The sequence below is a fragment of the Oncorhynchus masou genome, chromosome 32 (assembly GCF_036934945.1).
Source record: "Oncorhynchus masou masou isolate Uvic2021 chromosome 32, UVic_Omas_1.1, whole genome shotgun sequence".
In the NCBI taxonomy this organism is placed as follows: Eukaryota; Metazoa; Chordata; class Actinopteri; order Salmoniformes; family Salmonidae; genus Oncorhynchus; species Oncorhynchus masou.
The window spans coordinates 92448959-92468093 of record NC_088243.1 but is presented as its reverse complement, the minus strand read 5'-3'; the positions used below and the strand labels follow the sequence as shown (position 1 = coordinate 92468093).

The window sequence follows — 19135 nt, the reverse complement described above, 5'->3', positions numbered from 1 at the left end:
GTTTTTAACCAATCAGAACAGGTTAGTACTGTGCAAATGTCTGGTGTGTGACATTAGCGACTGCGACAGATTGTGAAAGAGTGCGTGTGTGTGTGTGTGTGTGTGTGTGTGTGTGTGTGTGTGTGTGTGTGTGTGTGTGTGTGTGTGTGTGTGTGTGTGTGTGTGGGTGTGTGTGTGTGTGTGTGTGTGTGTATGCGTGTTTTTTTCTCCCTTTCTTATTTTTCACCTTGTCCCCACACCTCCCCAGAGAGAAGCGGATACAGCAGTCGGGTACAACTCGGACACCATCTGCCTCACGCAGCGCATGACTAGCCAATCAGACAAGAGGAGAGCTTGGTTCCTCTCAAGGTTTTCTTCCCTCAAGGCAGTTTTATTTCTTCAAGGTCCTTCTGCTTTCTCTTAAGGTTGGTTCACCCCATGGGCATCTCTTGGGGTTTAAGGTTGGTTCACCCCATGGGCATCTCTTGGGGTTTAAGGTTGGCTCACCCCGTGGGCATCTCTTGGGGTTTAAGGTTGGTTCACCCCGTGGGCATCTCTTGGGGTTTAAGGTTGGTTCACCCCGTGGGCATCTCTTGGGGTTTAAGGTTGGCTCACCCCGTGGGCATCTCTTGGGGTTTAAGGTTGGTTCACCCCGTGGGCATCTCTTGGGGTTTAAGGTTGGTTCACCCCGTGGGCATCTCTTGGGGTTTAAGGTTGGCTCACCCCGTGGGCATCTCTTGGGGTTTAAGGTTGGTTCACCCCGTGGGCATCTCTTGGGGTTTAAGGTTGGTTCACCCCATGGGCATCTCTTGGGGTTTAAGGTTGGTTCACCCGATGGGCATCTTGTCCGTATGCCTGTACTTCCTCAACTATATCACCAACCATTCAGGACCTGCAGTCCAGAACAGCTCAATTCTTATCCAGGGTACGACGAACATGGGCTTCTCTTCTTGGACATGAACATGGGCTTCTCTTCTTGGACATGAACATGGGCTTCTCTTCTTGGACATGAACATGGGCTTCTCCTTTTATGGGTGATTGCCATCACCTCAGCAGCCTAACATTAACATTTACATTTAAGTCATTTAGCAGACGCTCTTATCCGTCTGCTAAATCAGTTGATTAGACAGCTGTTTAACCTCTACACCACTCTGTATAATGTGATGGTGGATTAGACAGCTGTTTAACCTCTACACCACTCTGTATAATGTGATGGTGGATTAGACAGCTGTTTAACCTCCTCTACACCACTCTGTATAATGTGACAGTGGATTAGACAGCTGTTTAACCTCCTCTACACCACTCTGTATAATGTGATGGTGGATTAGACAGCTGTTTAACCTCCTCTACACCACTCTGTATAATGTGATGGTGGATTAGACAGCTGTTTAACCTCCTCTACACCACTCTGTATAATGTGATGGTGGATTAGACAGCTGTTTAACCTCCTCTACACCACTCTGTATAATGTGATGGTGGATTAGACAGCTGTTTAACCTCCTCTACACCACTCTGTATAATGTGATGGTGGATTAGACAGCTGTTTAACCTCCTCTACACCACTCTGTATAATGTGATGGTGGATTAGACAGCTGTTTAACCTCCTCTACACCACTCTGTATAATGTGACAGTGGATTAGACAGCTGTTTAACCTCCTCTACACCACTCTGTATAATGTGATGGTGGATTAGACAACTGTTTAACCTCCTCTACACCACTCTGTATAATGTGACAGTGGATTAGACAGCTGTTTAACCTCCTCTACACCACTCTGTATAATGTGATGGTGGATTAGACAGCTGTTTAACCTCCTCTACACCACTCTGTATAATGTGACGGTGGATTAGACAGCTGTTTAACCTCCTCTACACCACTCTGTATAATGTGATGGTGGATTAGACAGCTGTTTAACCTCCTCTACACCACTCTGTATAATGTGACAGTGGATTAGACAGCTGTTTAACCTCCTCTACACCACTCTGTATAATGTGATGGTGGATTAGACAGCTGTTTAACCTCCTCTACACCACTCTGTATAATGTGACAGTGGATTAGACAGCTGTTTAACCTCCTCTACACCACTCTGTATAATGTGACAGTGGATTAGACAGCTGTTTAACCTCCTCTACACCACTCTGTATAATGTGATGGTGGATTAGACAGCTGTTTAACCTCTACACCACTCTGTATAATGTGATGGTGGATTAGACAGCTGTTTAACCTCCTTTACACCACTCTGTATAATGTGACAGTGGATTAGACAGCTGTTTAACCTCCTCTACACCACTCTGTATAATGTGACAGTGGATTAGACAGCTGTTTAACCTCCTCTACACCACTCTGTATAATGTGACAGTGGATTAGACAGCTGTTTAACCTCCTCTACACCACTCTGTATAATGTGACAGTGGATTAGACAGCTGTTTAAACTCCTCTACACCACTCTGTATAATGTGACAGTGGATTAGACAGCTGTTTAAACTCTACACCACTCTGTATAATGTGAGGGTGGATTAGACAGCTGTTTAACCTCTACACCACTCTGTATAATGTGACAGTGGATTAGACAGCTGTTTAACCTCCTCTACACCACTCTGTATAATGTGACAGTGGATTAGACAGCTGTTTAACCTCCTCTACACCACTCTGTATAATGTGACAGTGGATTAGACAGCTGTTTAACCTCCTCTACACCACTCTGTATAATGTGATGGTGGATTAGACAGCTGTTTAACCTCTACACCACTCTGTATAATGTGATGGTGGATTAGACAGCTGTTTAACCTCCTCTACACCACTCTGTATAATGTGACAGTGGATTAGACAGCTGTTTAACCTCCTCTACACCACTCTGTATAATGTGACAGTGGATTAGACAGCTGTTTAACCTCCTCTACACCACTCTGTATAATGTGACAGTGGATTAGACAGCTGTTTAACCTCCTCTACACCACTCTGTATAATGTGACAGTGGATTAGACAGCTGTTTAACCTCCTCTACACCACTCTGTATAATGTGACAGTGGATTAGACAGCTGTTTAACCTCCTCTACACCACTCTGTATAATGTGACAGTGGATTAGACAGCTGTTTAACCTCCTCTACACCACTCTGTATAATGTGACAGTGGATTAGACAGCTGTTTAACCTCCTCTACACCACTCTGTATAATGTGACAGTGGATTAGACAGCTGTTTAACCTCTACACCACTCTGTATAATGTGACAGTGGATTAGACAGCTGTTTAACCTCCTCTACACCACTCTGTATAATGTGAGATTAGACAGCTGTTTAACCTCTACACCACTCTGTATAATGTGACAGCGGATTAGACAGCTGTTTAAACTCTACACCACTCTGTATAATGTGACAGTGGATTAGACAGCTGTTTAACCTCTACACCACTCTGTATAATGTGACAGTGGATTAGACAGCTGTTTAACCTCTACACCACTCTGTATAATGTGACAGTGGATTAGACAGCTGTTTAACCTCACCACTCTGTACAGTGGATTAGACAGCTGTTTAACTCTACACCACTCTGTATAATGTGACAGTGGATTAGACAGCTGTTTAACCTCTACACCACTCTGTATAATGTGACAGTGGATTAGACAGCTGTTTAACCTCTACACCACTCTGTATAATGTGACAGTGGATTAGACACTGTTTAACCTCCTCTACACCACTCTGTATAATGTGACAGTGGATTAGACAGCTGTTTAACCTCGACACCACTCTGTATAATGTGACAGTGGATTAGACAGCTGTTTAACCTCCTCTACACCACTCTGTATAATGTGACAGTGGATTAGACAGCTGTTTAACCTCTACACCACTCTGTATAATGTGAGGGTGGATTAGACAGCTGTTTAACCTCTACACCACTCTGTATAATGTGACAGTGGATTAGACAGCTGTTTAACCTCCTCTACACCACTCTGTATAATGTGACAGTGGATTAGACAGCTGTTTAACCTCTACACCACTCTTTATAATGTGACAGTGGATTAGACAGCTGTTTAACCTCCTCTACACCACTCTGTATAATGTGACAGTGGATTAGACAGCTGTTTAACCTCGACATCACTCTGTATAATGTGACAGTGGATTAGACAGCTGTTTAACCTCCTCTACACCACTCTGTATAATGTGATGGTGGATTAGACAGCTGTTTAACCTCCTCTACACCACTCTGTATAATGTGACAGTGGATTAGACAGCTGTTTAACCTCCTCTACACCACTCTGTATAATGTGACAGTGGATTAGACAGCTGTTTAACCTCTACACCACTCTGTATAATGTGACGGTGGATTAGACAGCTGTTTAACCTCTACACCACTCTGTATAATGTGACAGTGGATTAGACAGCTGTTTAACCTCCTCTACACCACTCTGTATAATGTGACAGTGGATTAGACAGCTGTTTAACCTCGACACCACTCTGTATAATGTGACAGTGGATTAGACAGCTGTTTAACCTCCTCTACACCACTCTGTATAATGTGATGGTGGATTAGACAGCTGTTTAACCTCCTCTACACCACTCTGTATAATGTGACAGTGGATTAGACAGCTGTTTAACCTCGACACCACTCTGTATAATGTGACAGTGGATTAGACAGCTGTTTAACCTCCTCTACACCACTCTGTATAATGTGACAGTGGATTAGACAGCTGTTTAACCTCTACACCACTCTGTATAATGTGAGGGTGGATTAGACAGCTGTTTAACCTCTACACCACTCTGTATAATGTGACAGTGGATTAGACAGCTGTTTAACCTCGACACCACTCTGTATAATGTGACAGTGGATTAGACAGCTGTTTAACCTCCTCTACACCACTCTGTATAATGTGATGGTGGATTAGACAGCTGTTTAACCTCCTCTACACCACTCTGTATAATGTGACAGTGGATTAGACAGCTGTTTAACCTCCTCTACACCACTCTGTATAATGTGACAGTGGATTAGACAGCTGTTTAAACTCTACACCACTCTGTATAATGTGATGGTGGATTAGACAGCTGTTTAACCTCCTCTACACCACTCTGTATAATGTGACACTGGATTAGACAGCTGTTTAACCTCCTCTACACCACTCTGTATAATGTGACAGTGGATTAGACAGCTGTTTAACCTCTACACCACTCTGTATAATGTGACGGTGGATTAGACAGCTGTTTAACCTCTACACCACTCTGTATAATGTGAGGGTGGATTAGACAGCTGTTTAACCTCTACACCACTCTGTATAATGTGACAGTGGATTAGACAGCTGTTTAACCTCCTCTACACCACTCTGTATAATGTGACAGTGGATTAGACAGCTGTTTAACCTCTACACCACTCTTTATAATGTGACAGTGGATTAGACAGCTGTTTAACCTCCTCTACACCACTCTGTATAATGTGACAGTGGATTAGACAGCTGTTTAACCTCGACATCACTCTGTATAATGTGACAGTGGATTAGACAGCTGTTTAACCTCCTCTACACCACTCTGTATAATGTGATGGTGGATTAGACAGCTGTTTAACCTCCTCTACACCACTCTGTATAATGTGACAGTGGATTAGACAGCTGTTTAACCTCTACACCACTCTGTATAACGTGACGGTGGATTAGACAGCTGTTTAACCTCTACACCACTCTGTATAATGTGACAGTGGATTAGACAGCTGTTTAACCTCCTCTACACCACTCTGTATAATGTGACAGTGGATTAGACAGCTGTTTAACCTCGACACCACTCTGTATAATGTGACAGTGGATTAGACAGCTGTTTAACCTCCTCTACACCACTCTGTATAATGTGATGGTGGATTAGACAGCTGTTTAACCTCCTCTACACCACTCTGTATAATGTGACAGTGGATTAGACAGCTGTTTAACCTCCTCTACACCACTCTGTATAATGTGACAGTGGATTAGACAGCTGTTTAACCTCGACACCACTCTGTATAATGTGACAGTGGATTAGACAGCTGTTTAACCTCTACACCACTCTGTATAATGTGACAGTGGATTAGACAGCTGTTTAACCTCTACACCACTCTGTATAATGTGAGGGTGGATTAGACAGCTGTTTAACCTCTACACCACTCTGTATAATGTGACAGTGGATTAGACAGCTGTTTAACCTCCTCTACACCACTCTGTATAATGTGACAGTGGATTAGACAGCTGTTTAACCTCTACACCACTCTTTATAATGTGACAGTGGATTAGACAGCTGTTTAACCTCCTCTACACCACTCTGTATAATGTGACAGTGGATTAGACAGCTGTTTAACCTCGACACCACTCTGTATAATGTGACAGTGGATTAGACAGCTGTTTAACCTCCTCTACACCACTCTGTATAATGTGATGGTGGATTAGACAGCTGTTTAACCTCCTCTACACCACTCTGTATAATGTGACAGTGGATTAGACAGCTGTTTAACCTCCTCTACACCACTCTGTATAATGTGACAGTGGATTAGACAGCTGTTTAAACTCTACACCACTCTGTATAATGTGATGGTGGATTAGACAGCTGTTTAACCTCCTCTACACCACTCTGTATAATGTGACACTGGATTAGACAGCTGTTTAACCTCCTCTACACCACTCTGTATAATGTGACAGTGGATTAGACAGCTGTTTAACCTCTACACCACTCTGTATAATGTGACGGTGGATTAGACAGCTGTTTAACCTCTACACCACTCTGTATAATGTGACAGTGGATTAGACAGCTGTTTAACCTCTACACCACTCTGTATAATGTGACAGTGGATTAGACAGCTGTTTAACCTCTACACCACTCTGTATAATGTGACAGTGGATTAGACAGCTGTTTAACCTCTACACCACTCTGTATAATGTGACGGTGGATTAGACAGCTGTTTAACCTCCTCTACACCACTCTGTATAATGTGATGGTGAATTAGACAGCTGTTTAACCTCCTCTACACCACTCTGTATAATGTGATGGTGGATTAGACAGCTGTTTAACCTCTACACCACTCTGTATAATGTGACAGTGGATTAGACAGCTGTTTAACCTCTACACCACTCTGTATAATGTGACGGTGGATTAGACAGCTGTTTAACCTCTACACCACTCTGTATAATGTGACAGTGGATTAGACAGCTGTTTAACCTCTACACCACTCTGTATAATGTGACAGTGGATTAGACAGCTGTTTAACCTCTACACCACTCTGTATAATGTGACAGTGGATTAGACAGCTGTTTAACCTCTACACCACTCTGTATAATGTGACAGTGGATTAGACAGCTGTTTAACCTCTACACCACTCTGTATAATGTGACAGTGGATTAGACAGCTGTTTAACCTCTACACCACTCTGTATAATGTGACGGTGGATTAGAAAGCTGTTTAACCTCCTCTACACCACTCTGTATAATGTGATGGTGAATTAGACAGCTGTTTAACCTCCTCTACACCACTCTGTATAATGTGATGGTGGATTAGACAGCTGTTTAACCTCTACACCACTCTGTATAATGTGACAGTGGATTAGACAGCTGTTTAACCTCTACACCACTCTGTATAATGTGACGGTGGATTAGACAGCTGTTTAACCTCTACACCACTCTGTATAATGTGACAGTGGATTAGACAGCTGTTTAACCTCTACACCACTCTGTATAATGTGACAGTGGATTAGACAGCTGTTTAACCTCTACACCACTCTGTATAATGTGACAGTGGATTAGACAGCTGTTTAACCTCTACACCACTCTGTATAATGTGACGGTGGATTAGACAGCTGTTTAACCTCCTCTACACCACTCTGTATAATGTGATGGTGAATTAGACAGCTGTTTAACCTCCTCTACACCACTCTGTATAATGTGATGGTGGATTAGACAGCTGTTTAACCTCTACACCACTCTGTATAATGTGACAGTGGATTAGACAGCTGTTTAACCTCTACACCACTCTGTATAATGTGACGGTGGATTAGACCGCTGTTTAACCTCTACACCACTCTGTATAATGTGATGGTGGATTAGACAGCTGTTTAACCTCTACACCACTCTGTATAATGTGACAGTGGATTAGACAGCTGTTTAACCTCTACACCACTCTGTATAATGTGATGGTGGATTAGACAGCTGTTTAACCTCCTCTACACCACTCTGTATAACGTGACAGTGGATTAGACAGCTGTTTAACCTCCTCTACACCACTCTGTATAATGTGACAGTGGATTAGACAGCTGTTTAACCTCCTCTACACCACTCTGTATAACGTGACAGTGGATTAGACAGCTGTTTAACCTCCTCTACACCACTCTGTATAACGTGACAGTGGATTAGACAGCTGTTTAACCTCCTCTACACCACTCTATATAATGTGATGGTGGATTAGACAGCTGTTTAACCTCCTCTACACCACTCTGTATAACGTGACAGTGGATTAGACAGCTGTTTAACCTCCTCTACACCACTCTGTATAATGTGACAGTGGATTAGACAGCTGTTTAACCTCCTCTACACCACTCTGTATAATGTGATGGTAGATTAGACAGCTGTTTAACCTCTACACCACTCTGTATAATGTGACAGTGGATTAGACAGCTGTTTAACCTCTACACCACTCTGTATAATGTGATGGTGGATTAGACAGCTGTTTAACCTCTACACCACTCTGTATAATGTGATGGTGGATTAGACAGCTGTTTAACCTCCTCTACACCACTCTGTATAATGTGATGGTGGATTAGACAGCTGTTTAACCTCCTCTACACCACTCTGTATAATGTGATGGTGGATTAGACAGCTGCTGTATAATGTGACAGTGGATTAGACAGCTGTTTAACCTCTACACCACTCTGTATAATGTGATGGTGGATTAGACAGCTGTGCTCTACATTCGTGGTGGATGATGGGATGGTGGGTTTCCCCCTGGAGAAAAGCAAGGCAATTCTACACATCCGTTTATGTTGTTCATTCAACACACATTCTAGCAGCCACACACACACACACTGTACTCTACCTGCATGTGATGGTCAGTGTTTCATCTGCGTGGATCACGAGGTCTCCTTTGTGGCTGTCAATGGTGGGCGGAGTCATAGAGTAGCCAATCACCAGACCTCATGTAACAAAAACAAAAATCATATGCTCTGACACTCAAATCACTGATTTCATTGGATGAGAAACAGATTTACATTTCAGATACGAATAAATATCAACTGGTGGTTATTGGTTTAGTAATCTCTGCCTGTCGGCTCTGTCAAGCCTCCTCAGTGTCAAATCGATTAGGAACTCAACCCGACAGCGGCAGGATGTAATCAACCAATGCTATCAAATGTTATTCATTATATGACACTGTATTCCACTTAGCTCAAGGGCTGTAATATAGATATATATGGCTGTAAGGCAATCTGCAGGAATAGAGCAGCACAATACACCCAGACACACACCCCAGCACCACCCGGTCTGAGAAACACCCAGATACACACCCCAGCACCACCCGGATCTGAGAAACACCCAGATACACACCCCAGCACCACCCGGTCTGAGAAACACCCAGATACACACCCCAGCACCACCCAGTCTGAGAAACACCCAGATACACACCCCAGCACCACCCGGTCTGAGAAACACCCAGACACACACCCCAGCACCACCCGGTCTGAGAAACACCCAGACACACACCCCAGCACCACCCGGTCTGAGAAACACCCAGATACACACACCCCAGCACCACCCGGTCTGAGAAACACCCAGACACACACCCCAGCACCACCCGGATCTGAGAAACACCCAGACACACACCCCAGCACCACCCGGTCTGAGAAACACCCAAACAGACAAATGTCTTTCAATTCTCTCCCTCTTTCACTCGCTCTCCTTCTTTCCTCTCTTTCTCCTCTTTCACCCTGCTCTCTCTCTCTCCTCTTTTTCTCTCTGTCCCGCTCTCTCTCCCCTCTCTCTCCTCTTCTCCTCTCTCTCACCTCTTTCACCCTGCTCTCTCTCTCTCTCTCTCTCTCTCTCTCTCTCTCTCTCTCTCTCTCTCTCTCTCCTCCTCTCTCTCTCTTTCACCCTGCTCTCTCTCTCTCGTCTTTCTCTCTCCATCCTCTCTCTCTCTCTCTCTCTCTCTCCCTCTCTCCTTATTTCATCTCTCTCTCTCTCTCACCTCTTTCACCCTGCTCTCTCTCTCCCCCTCTCTCTCTCTATCTCTCTCTCTCCCCTCTCTCCTCCCTCTCTCTCTCTCTCTCTCTCCTCTCTCCTCTCTCTCTCTCTCTCCTCTCTCTCCCCTCTTCTCTCTCTCCTCTCTCTCTCTCTCTTCTCTCCTCTCTTCTCTCTCCTCTCTTCTCTCTCTCTCCTATCTCTTCTCTCTCTCTCTCCTTTCTCTTTCTCTCTCTCTCCTCTCCTCCCCGTCTCTCCTCCTCTCTCCTCTTTCACCTTGCTCTCTCTCCTCTCTTCTCTCTCTTCTCTCCTCTTCTCTCTCTCCTCTTTCACCTTGCTCTCTCTGCTCTCTCCTCTCTTTCTTCTCTATCTTCTCTCTCCGCTCTCTCTTCTCTCTTCTCTCCTCTCTCCTCTCTCTTCTCTCCTCCTCTCTCTCTTCTCTCTCTCCTCTCTCTCCTCTCCCCTCTCTCCTCCTCTCTCCTCTTTTACCTTGCTCTCACTGCTCTCTCCTCACCCCACTTTCCTCTAAAATGATCATTAAGCCTATAGCTTCCTGATTCATCACTGTTTCATTAACTCTGGTAATGTGGTTAGAAGTGATATAAATGATGTCGCTCTGGAATGCCATTACCTGCCTGAGTCCCAAACAGCACCATATTCCCTGTATACAGGGCCCACTAGGTATAGGGCCCTGGTCAAAATAGGTGCATTTTCTAGAGAGTAGGGTGCTATTTTGGAGACAGATCCTGTAAAGTGCCCTGGGGTCCACCATTGTTCCTGTACCTAAGAAAGAAAAGGTAACTTAACTGAATGACTATTGACCCGTAGCACTTCTGTCATCATCAAGTGCTTTTGGGGAGCACCATCCTATATAACTACTGTCTATACACACCATCCTATATAACTACTGTATATACTGTCTATACATACCATCCTATATAACTACTGTATATACTGTCTATACATACCATCCTATATAACTACTGTCTATACTGTCTATACATACCATCCTATATAACTACTGTCTATACTGTCTATACACACCATCCTATATAACTACTGTATATACTGTCTATACACACCATCCTATATAACTACTGTCTATACACACCATCCTATATAACTACTGTCTATACACACCATCCTATATAACTACTGTCTATACTGTCTATACACACCATCCTATATAACTACTGTCTATACACACCATCCTATATAACTACTGTCTATACACACCATCCTATATAACTACTGTCTATACTGTCTATACACACCATCCTATATAACTACTGTCTATACTGTCTATACACACCATCCTATATAACTACTGTCTATACACACCATCCTATATAACTACTGTCTATACTGTCTATACATACCATCCTATATAACTACTGTCTATACTGTCTATACATACCATCCTATATAACTACTGTCTATACTGTCTATACATACCATCCTATATAACTACTGTCTATACTGTCTATACACACCATCCTATATAACTACTGTCTATACTGTCTATACACAACATCCTATATAACTACTGTCTATACTGTCTATACATACCATCCTATATAACTACTGTCTATACTGTCTATACACACCATCCTATATAACTACTGTCTATACTGTCTATACACACCATCCTATATAACTACTGTCTATACTGTCTATACATACCATCCTATATAACTACTGTCTATACTGTCTATATATACCATCCTATATAACTACTGTCTATACTGTCTATACATACCATCCTATATAACTACTGTCTATACTGTCTATACACACCATCCTATATAACTACTGTCTATACTGTCTATACACAACATCCTATATAACTACTGTCTATACACACCATCCTTTATAACGACTGTCTATACACACCATCCTTTATAACTACTGTCTATACACACCATCCTATATAACTACTGTCTATACTGTCTATACATACCATCCTATATAACTACTGTCTATACTGTCTATACATACCATCCTATATAACTACTGTCTATACTGTCTATACATACCATCCTATATAACTACTGTCTATACTGTCTATACATACCATCCTATATAACTACTGTCTATACTGTCTATACATACCATCCTATATAACTACTGTCTATACTGTCTATACACACCATCCTATATAACTACTGTCTATACTGTCTATACACACCATCCTATATAACTACTGTCTATACACACCATCCTTTATAACGACTGTCTATACACACCATCCTTTATAACTACTGTCTATACACACCATCCTTTATAACTACTGTCTACACTGTCTATACACACCATCCTTTATAACTACTGTCTATACACACCATCCTTTATAACTACTGTCTATACTGTCTATACACACCATCCTATATAACTACTGTCTATACACACCATCCTTTATAACGACTGTCTATACACACCATCCTATATAACTACTGTCTATACACACCATCCTTTATAACGACTGTCTATACTGTCTATACACACCATCCTATATAACTACTGTCTATACACACCATCCTTTATAACTACTGTCTATACTGTCTATACACACCATCCTATATAACTACTGTCTATACTGTCTATACACACCATCCTATATAACTACTGTCTATACACACCATCCTATATAACTACTTTCTATACTGTCTATACACACCATCCTTTATAACTACTGTCTATACACACCATCTTATATAACTACTGTCTATACACACCATCCTATATAACTACTGTCTATACACACCATCCTATATAACTACTGACTATACACACCATCCTATTATAACTACTGTATATACTGTTTATACACACCATCCTATATAACTACTGTCTATACACACCATCCTATATAACTACTGTATATACTGTTTATACACACCATCCTATATAACTACTGTCTATACTGTCTATACACACCATCCTATATAACTACTGTCTATACTGTCTATACACACCATCCTGTATAACTACTGTCTATACACACCATCCTATATAACTACTGTCTATACTGTCTATACACACCATCCTGTATAACTACTGTCTATACACACCATCCTATATAACTACTGTCTATACTGTCTATACACACCATCCTATATAACTACTGTCTATACACACCATCCTATATAACTACTGTCTATACACACCATCCTATATAACTACTGTATATACTGTTTATACACACCATCCTATATAACTACTGTCTATACACACCATCCTATATAACTACTGTCTATACACACCATCCTATATAACTATTGTCTATACACACCATTATATATAACTACTGTCTATACACACCATCCTATATAACTACTGTCTATACACACCATCCTATATAACTACTGTCTATACTGTCTATACACACCATCCTATATACCTACTGTCTATACACACCATCCTATATAACTACTGTCTATACTGTCTATACACAACATCCTATATAACTACTGTTTATACTGTCTATACACAACATCCTGTATAACTACTGTCTATACTGTCTATACACACCATCCTATATAAGTACTGTCTATACACACCATCCTATATAACTACTGTCTATTCACACCATTATATATAACGAGAGTCTATACACACCATCCTATATAACTACTGTCTATACACGCCATCCTATATAACTACGGTCTATACTGTCTATACACACACCATCCTATATAACTACTGTCTATACACACCATCCTCTATAACTACTGTATATACTGTCTATACACACACCATCCTATATAACTGCTGTCTATACACACCATCCTATATAACTACTGTATATACTGTCTATACACACCATCCTATATAACTACTGTCTATACACACCATCCTATATAACTACTGTCTATACTGTCTATACACACCATCCTATATAACTACTGTCTATACACACCATCCTATATAACTACTTTCTATACTGTCTATACAAACCATCCTTTATAACTACTGTCTATACACACCATCTTATATAACTACTGTCTATACACACCATCCTATATAACTATTGTCTATACACACCATTATATATAACTACTGTCTATACACACCATCCTATATAACTACTGTCTATACACACCATCCTATATAACTACTGTCTATACTGTCTATACACACCATCCTATATAACTACTGTCTATACTGTCTATACACACCATCCTATATAACTACTGTCTATACACACCATCCTATATAACTACTGTCTATACTGTCTATACACAACATCCTATATAACTACTGTTTATACTGTCTATACACAACATCCTGTATAACTACTGTCTATACTGTCTATACACACCATCCTATATAAGTACTGTCTATACACACCATCCTATATAACTACTGTCTATTCACACCATTATATATAACGAGAGTCTATACACACCATCCTATATAACTACTGTCTATACACGCCATCCTATATAACTACGGTCTATACTGTCTATACACACACATCCTATATAACTACTGTCTATACACACCATCCTCTATAACTACTGTATATACTGTCTATACACACACCATCCTATATAACTGCTGTCTATACACACCATCCTATATAACTACTGTATATACTGTTTATACACACCATCCTATATAAGTACTGTCTATACACACCATCCTATATAACTACTGTCTATTCACACCATTATATATAACGAGAGTCCATACACACCATCCTATATAACTACTGTCTATACACACCATCCTATATAACTACGGTCTATACTGTCTATACACACACCATCCTATATAACTACTGTCTATACACACCATCCTCTATAACTACTGTATATACTGTCTATACACACACCATCCTATATAACTGCTGTCTATACACACCATCCTATATAACTACTGTATATACTGTTTATACACACCATCCTATATAACTACTGTCTATACACACCATCCTATATAACTACTGTCTATACACACCATCCTTTATAACTACTGTCTATACACACCATCCTATATAACTACTGTCTATACTGTCTATACACACCATCCTATATAACTACTGTCTATACACACCATCCTATATAACTACTGTCTATACTTTCTATACACACCATCCTATATAACTACTGTCTATACACACCATCCTATATAACTACTTTCTATACTGTCTATACACACCATCCTTTATAACTACTGTCTATACACACCATCTTATATAACTCCTGTCTATACACACCATCCTATATAACTATTGTCTATACACACCATTATATATAACTACTGTCTATACACACCATCCTATATAACTACTGTCTATACACACCATCCTATATAACTACTGTCTATACTGTCTATACACACCATCCTATATAACTACTGTCTATACACACCATCCTATATAACTACTGTCTATACTGTCTATACACAACATCCTATATAACTACTGTTTATACTGTCTATACACAACATCCTGTATAGCTACTGTCTATACTGTCTATACACACCATCCTATATAAGTACTGTCTATACACACCATCCTATATAACTACTGTCTATTCACACCATTATATATAACGAGAGTCTATACACACCATCCTATATAACTACTGTCTATACACGCCATCCTATATAACTACGGTCTATACTGTCTATACACACACCATCCTATATAACTACTGTCTATACACACCATCCTCTATAACTACTGTATATACTGTCTATACACACACCATCCTATATAACTGCTGTCTATACACACCATCCTATATAACTACTGTATATACTGTTTATACACACCATCCTATATAAGTACTGTCTATACACACCATCCTATATAACTACTGTCTATTCACACCATTATATATAACGAGAGTCTATACACACCATCCTATATAACTACTGTCTATACACACCATCCTATATAACTACGGTCTATACTGTCTATACACACACCATCCTATATAACTACTGTCTATACACACCATCCTCTATAACTACTGTATATACTGTCTATACACACACCATCCTATATAACTGCTGTCTATACACACCATCCTATATAACTACTGTATATACTGTTTATACACACCATCCTATATAACTACTGTCTATACACACCATCCTATATAACAACTGTCTATACACACCATCCTTTATAACTACTGTCTATACACACCATCCTATATAACTACTGTCTATACTGTCTATACACACCATCCTATATAACTACTGTCTATACACACCATCCTATATAACTACTGTCTATACTGTCTATACACACCATCCTATATAACTACTGTCTATACACACCATCCTATATAACTACTTTCTATACTGTCTATACACACCATCCTTTATAACTACTGTCTATACACACCATCTTATATAACTACTGTCTATACACACCATCCTATATAACTACTGTCTATACACACCATCCTATATAACTACTGACTATACACACCATCCTATTATAACTACTGTATATACTGTTTATACACACCATCCTATATAACTACTGTCTATACACACCATCCTATATAACTACTGTATATACTGTTTATACACACCATCCTATATAACTACTGTCTATACTGTCTATACACACCATCCTATATGACTACTGTCTATACACACCATCCTATATAACTACTGTCTATACTGTCTATACACACCATCCTATATAACTACTGTCTATACACACCATCCTATATAACTACTGTCTATACTGTCTATACACACCATCCTATATAACTACTGTCTATACACACCATCTTATATAACTACTTTCTATACACACCATCCTATATAACTACTGTCTATACACACCATCCTATATAACTACTGTCTATACACACCATCCTATATAACTACTGTCTATACACACCATCCTATATAACTACTGTCTATACACACCATCCTATATAACTACTGTCTATACACAACATCCTATTATAACTAATGTCTATACTGTCTATACACACCATCCTATATAACTACTGTCTATAATGTCTATACACACCATCCTATATAACTACTGTCTATACTGTCTATACACACCATCCTGTATAACTACTGTCTATACACACCATCCTATATAACTACTGTCTATACTGTCTATACACACCATCCTGTATAACTACTGTCTATACACACCATCCTATATAACTACTGTCTATACTGTCTATACACACCATCCTATATAACTACTGTCTATACACACCATCCTATATAACTACTGTCTATTCACACCATTATATATAACTAGTGTCTATACACACCATCCTATATAACTACTGTCTATACACACCATCCTATATAACTACTGTATATACTGTTTATACACACCATCCTATATAACTACTGTCTATACACACCATCCTATATAACTACTGTCTATACACACCATCCTATATAACTATTGTCTATACACACCATTATATATAACTACTGTCTATACACACCATCCTATATAACTACTGTCTATACACACCATCCTATATAAGTACTGTCTATACACACCATCCTATATAACTACTGTCTATTCACACCATTATATATAACGAGTGTCTATACACACCATCCTATATAACTACTGTCTATACACACCATCCTATATAACTACGGTCTATACTGTCTATACACACCATCCTATATAACTACTGTCTATAAACACCATCCTCTTTAACTACTGTATATACTGTCTATACACACACCATCCTATATAACTGCTGTCTATACACACCATCCTATATAACTACTGTATATACTGTTTATACACACCATCCTATATAACTACTGTCTATAAACACCATCCTATATAACTACTGTCTATACACACCATCCTTTATAACTACTGTCTATACACACCATCCTTTATAACTACTGTCTATACACACCATCCTATATAACTACTGTCTATACTGTCTATACACACCATCCTTTATAACTACTGTCTATACACACCATCCTATATAACTACTGTCTATACTGTCTATACACACCATCCTATATAACTACTGTCTATACACACCATCCTATATAACTACGGTCTATACTGTCTATACACACACCATCCTTTATAACTACTGTCTATACACACCATCCTATATAACTACTGTCTATACTGTCTATACACACCATCCTATATAACTACTGTCTATACACACCATCCTATATAACTACTTTCTATACTGTCTATACACACCATCCTTTATAACTACTGTCTATACACACCATCTTATATAACTACTGTCTATACACACCATCCTATATAACTACTGTCTATACACACCATCCTATATAACTACTGACTAAACACAGCATCCTATTATAACTACTGTCTATACACACCATCCTATATAACTACTGTCTATACACAACATCCTATATAACTACTGTCTATACTGTCTATACACACCATCCTATATAACTACTGTCTATACTGTCTATACATACCATCCTATATAACTACTGTCTATACTGTCTATACACACCATCCTATATAACTACTGTCTATACTGTCTATACACACCATCCTATATAACTACTGTCTATACTGTCTATACATACCATCCTATATAACTACTGTCTATACTGTCTATACATACCATCCTATATAACTACTGTCTATACTGTCTATACATACCATCCTATATAACTACTGTCTATACTGTCTATACACACCATCCTATATAACTACTGTCTATACTGTCTATACACAACATCCTATATAACTACTGTCTATACACACCATCCTTTATAACGACTGTCTATACACACCATCCTTTATAACTACTGTCTATACACACCATCCTATATAACTACTGTCTATACTGTCTATACATACCATCCTATATAACTACTGTCTATACTGTCTATACATACCATCCTATATAACTACTGTCTATACTGTCTATACATACCATCCTATATAACTACTGTCTATACTGTCTATACATACCATCCTATATAACTACTGTCTATACTGTCTATACATACCATCCTATATAAC

The 19135-nt window shown here is 39.6% G+C and overlaps 1 protein-coding gene across 2 annotated transcripts in view; it reads right to left on the bottom strand.

Annotated features, from left to right (window-relative positions):
• LOC135526801 (vascular endothelial growth factor receptor 3-like) overlaps positions 1–19135 on the bottom strand; it is a 397127-nt gene that overhangs the window by 259039 nt on the left and 118953 nt on the right. For both annotated transcript variants that reach the window (XM_064955467.1, XM_064955466.1), the window contains exon 2: positions 9002–9098. In XM_064955467.1, coding sequence (XP_064811539.1) covers positions 9002–9098 — 97 coding nt within the window. The remainder of the gene's footprint in view (positions 1–9001; positions 9099–19135) is intronic.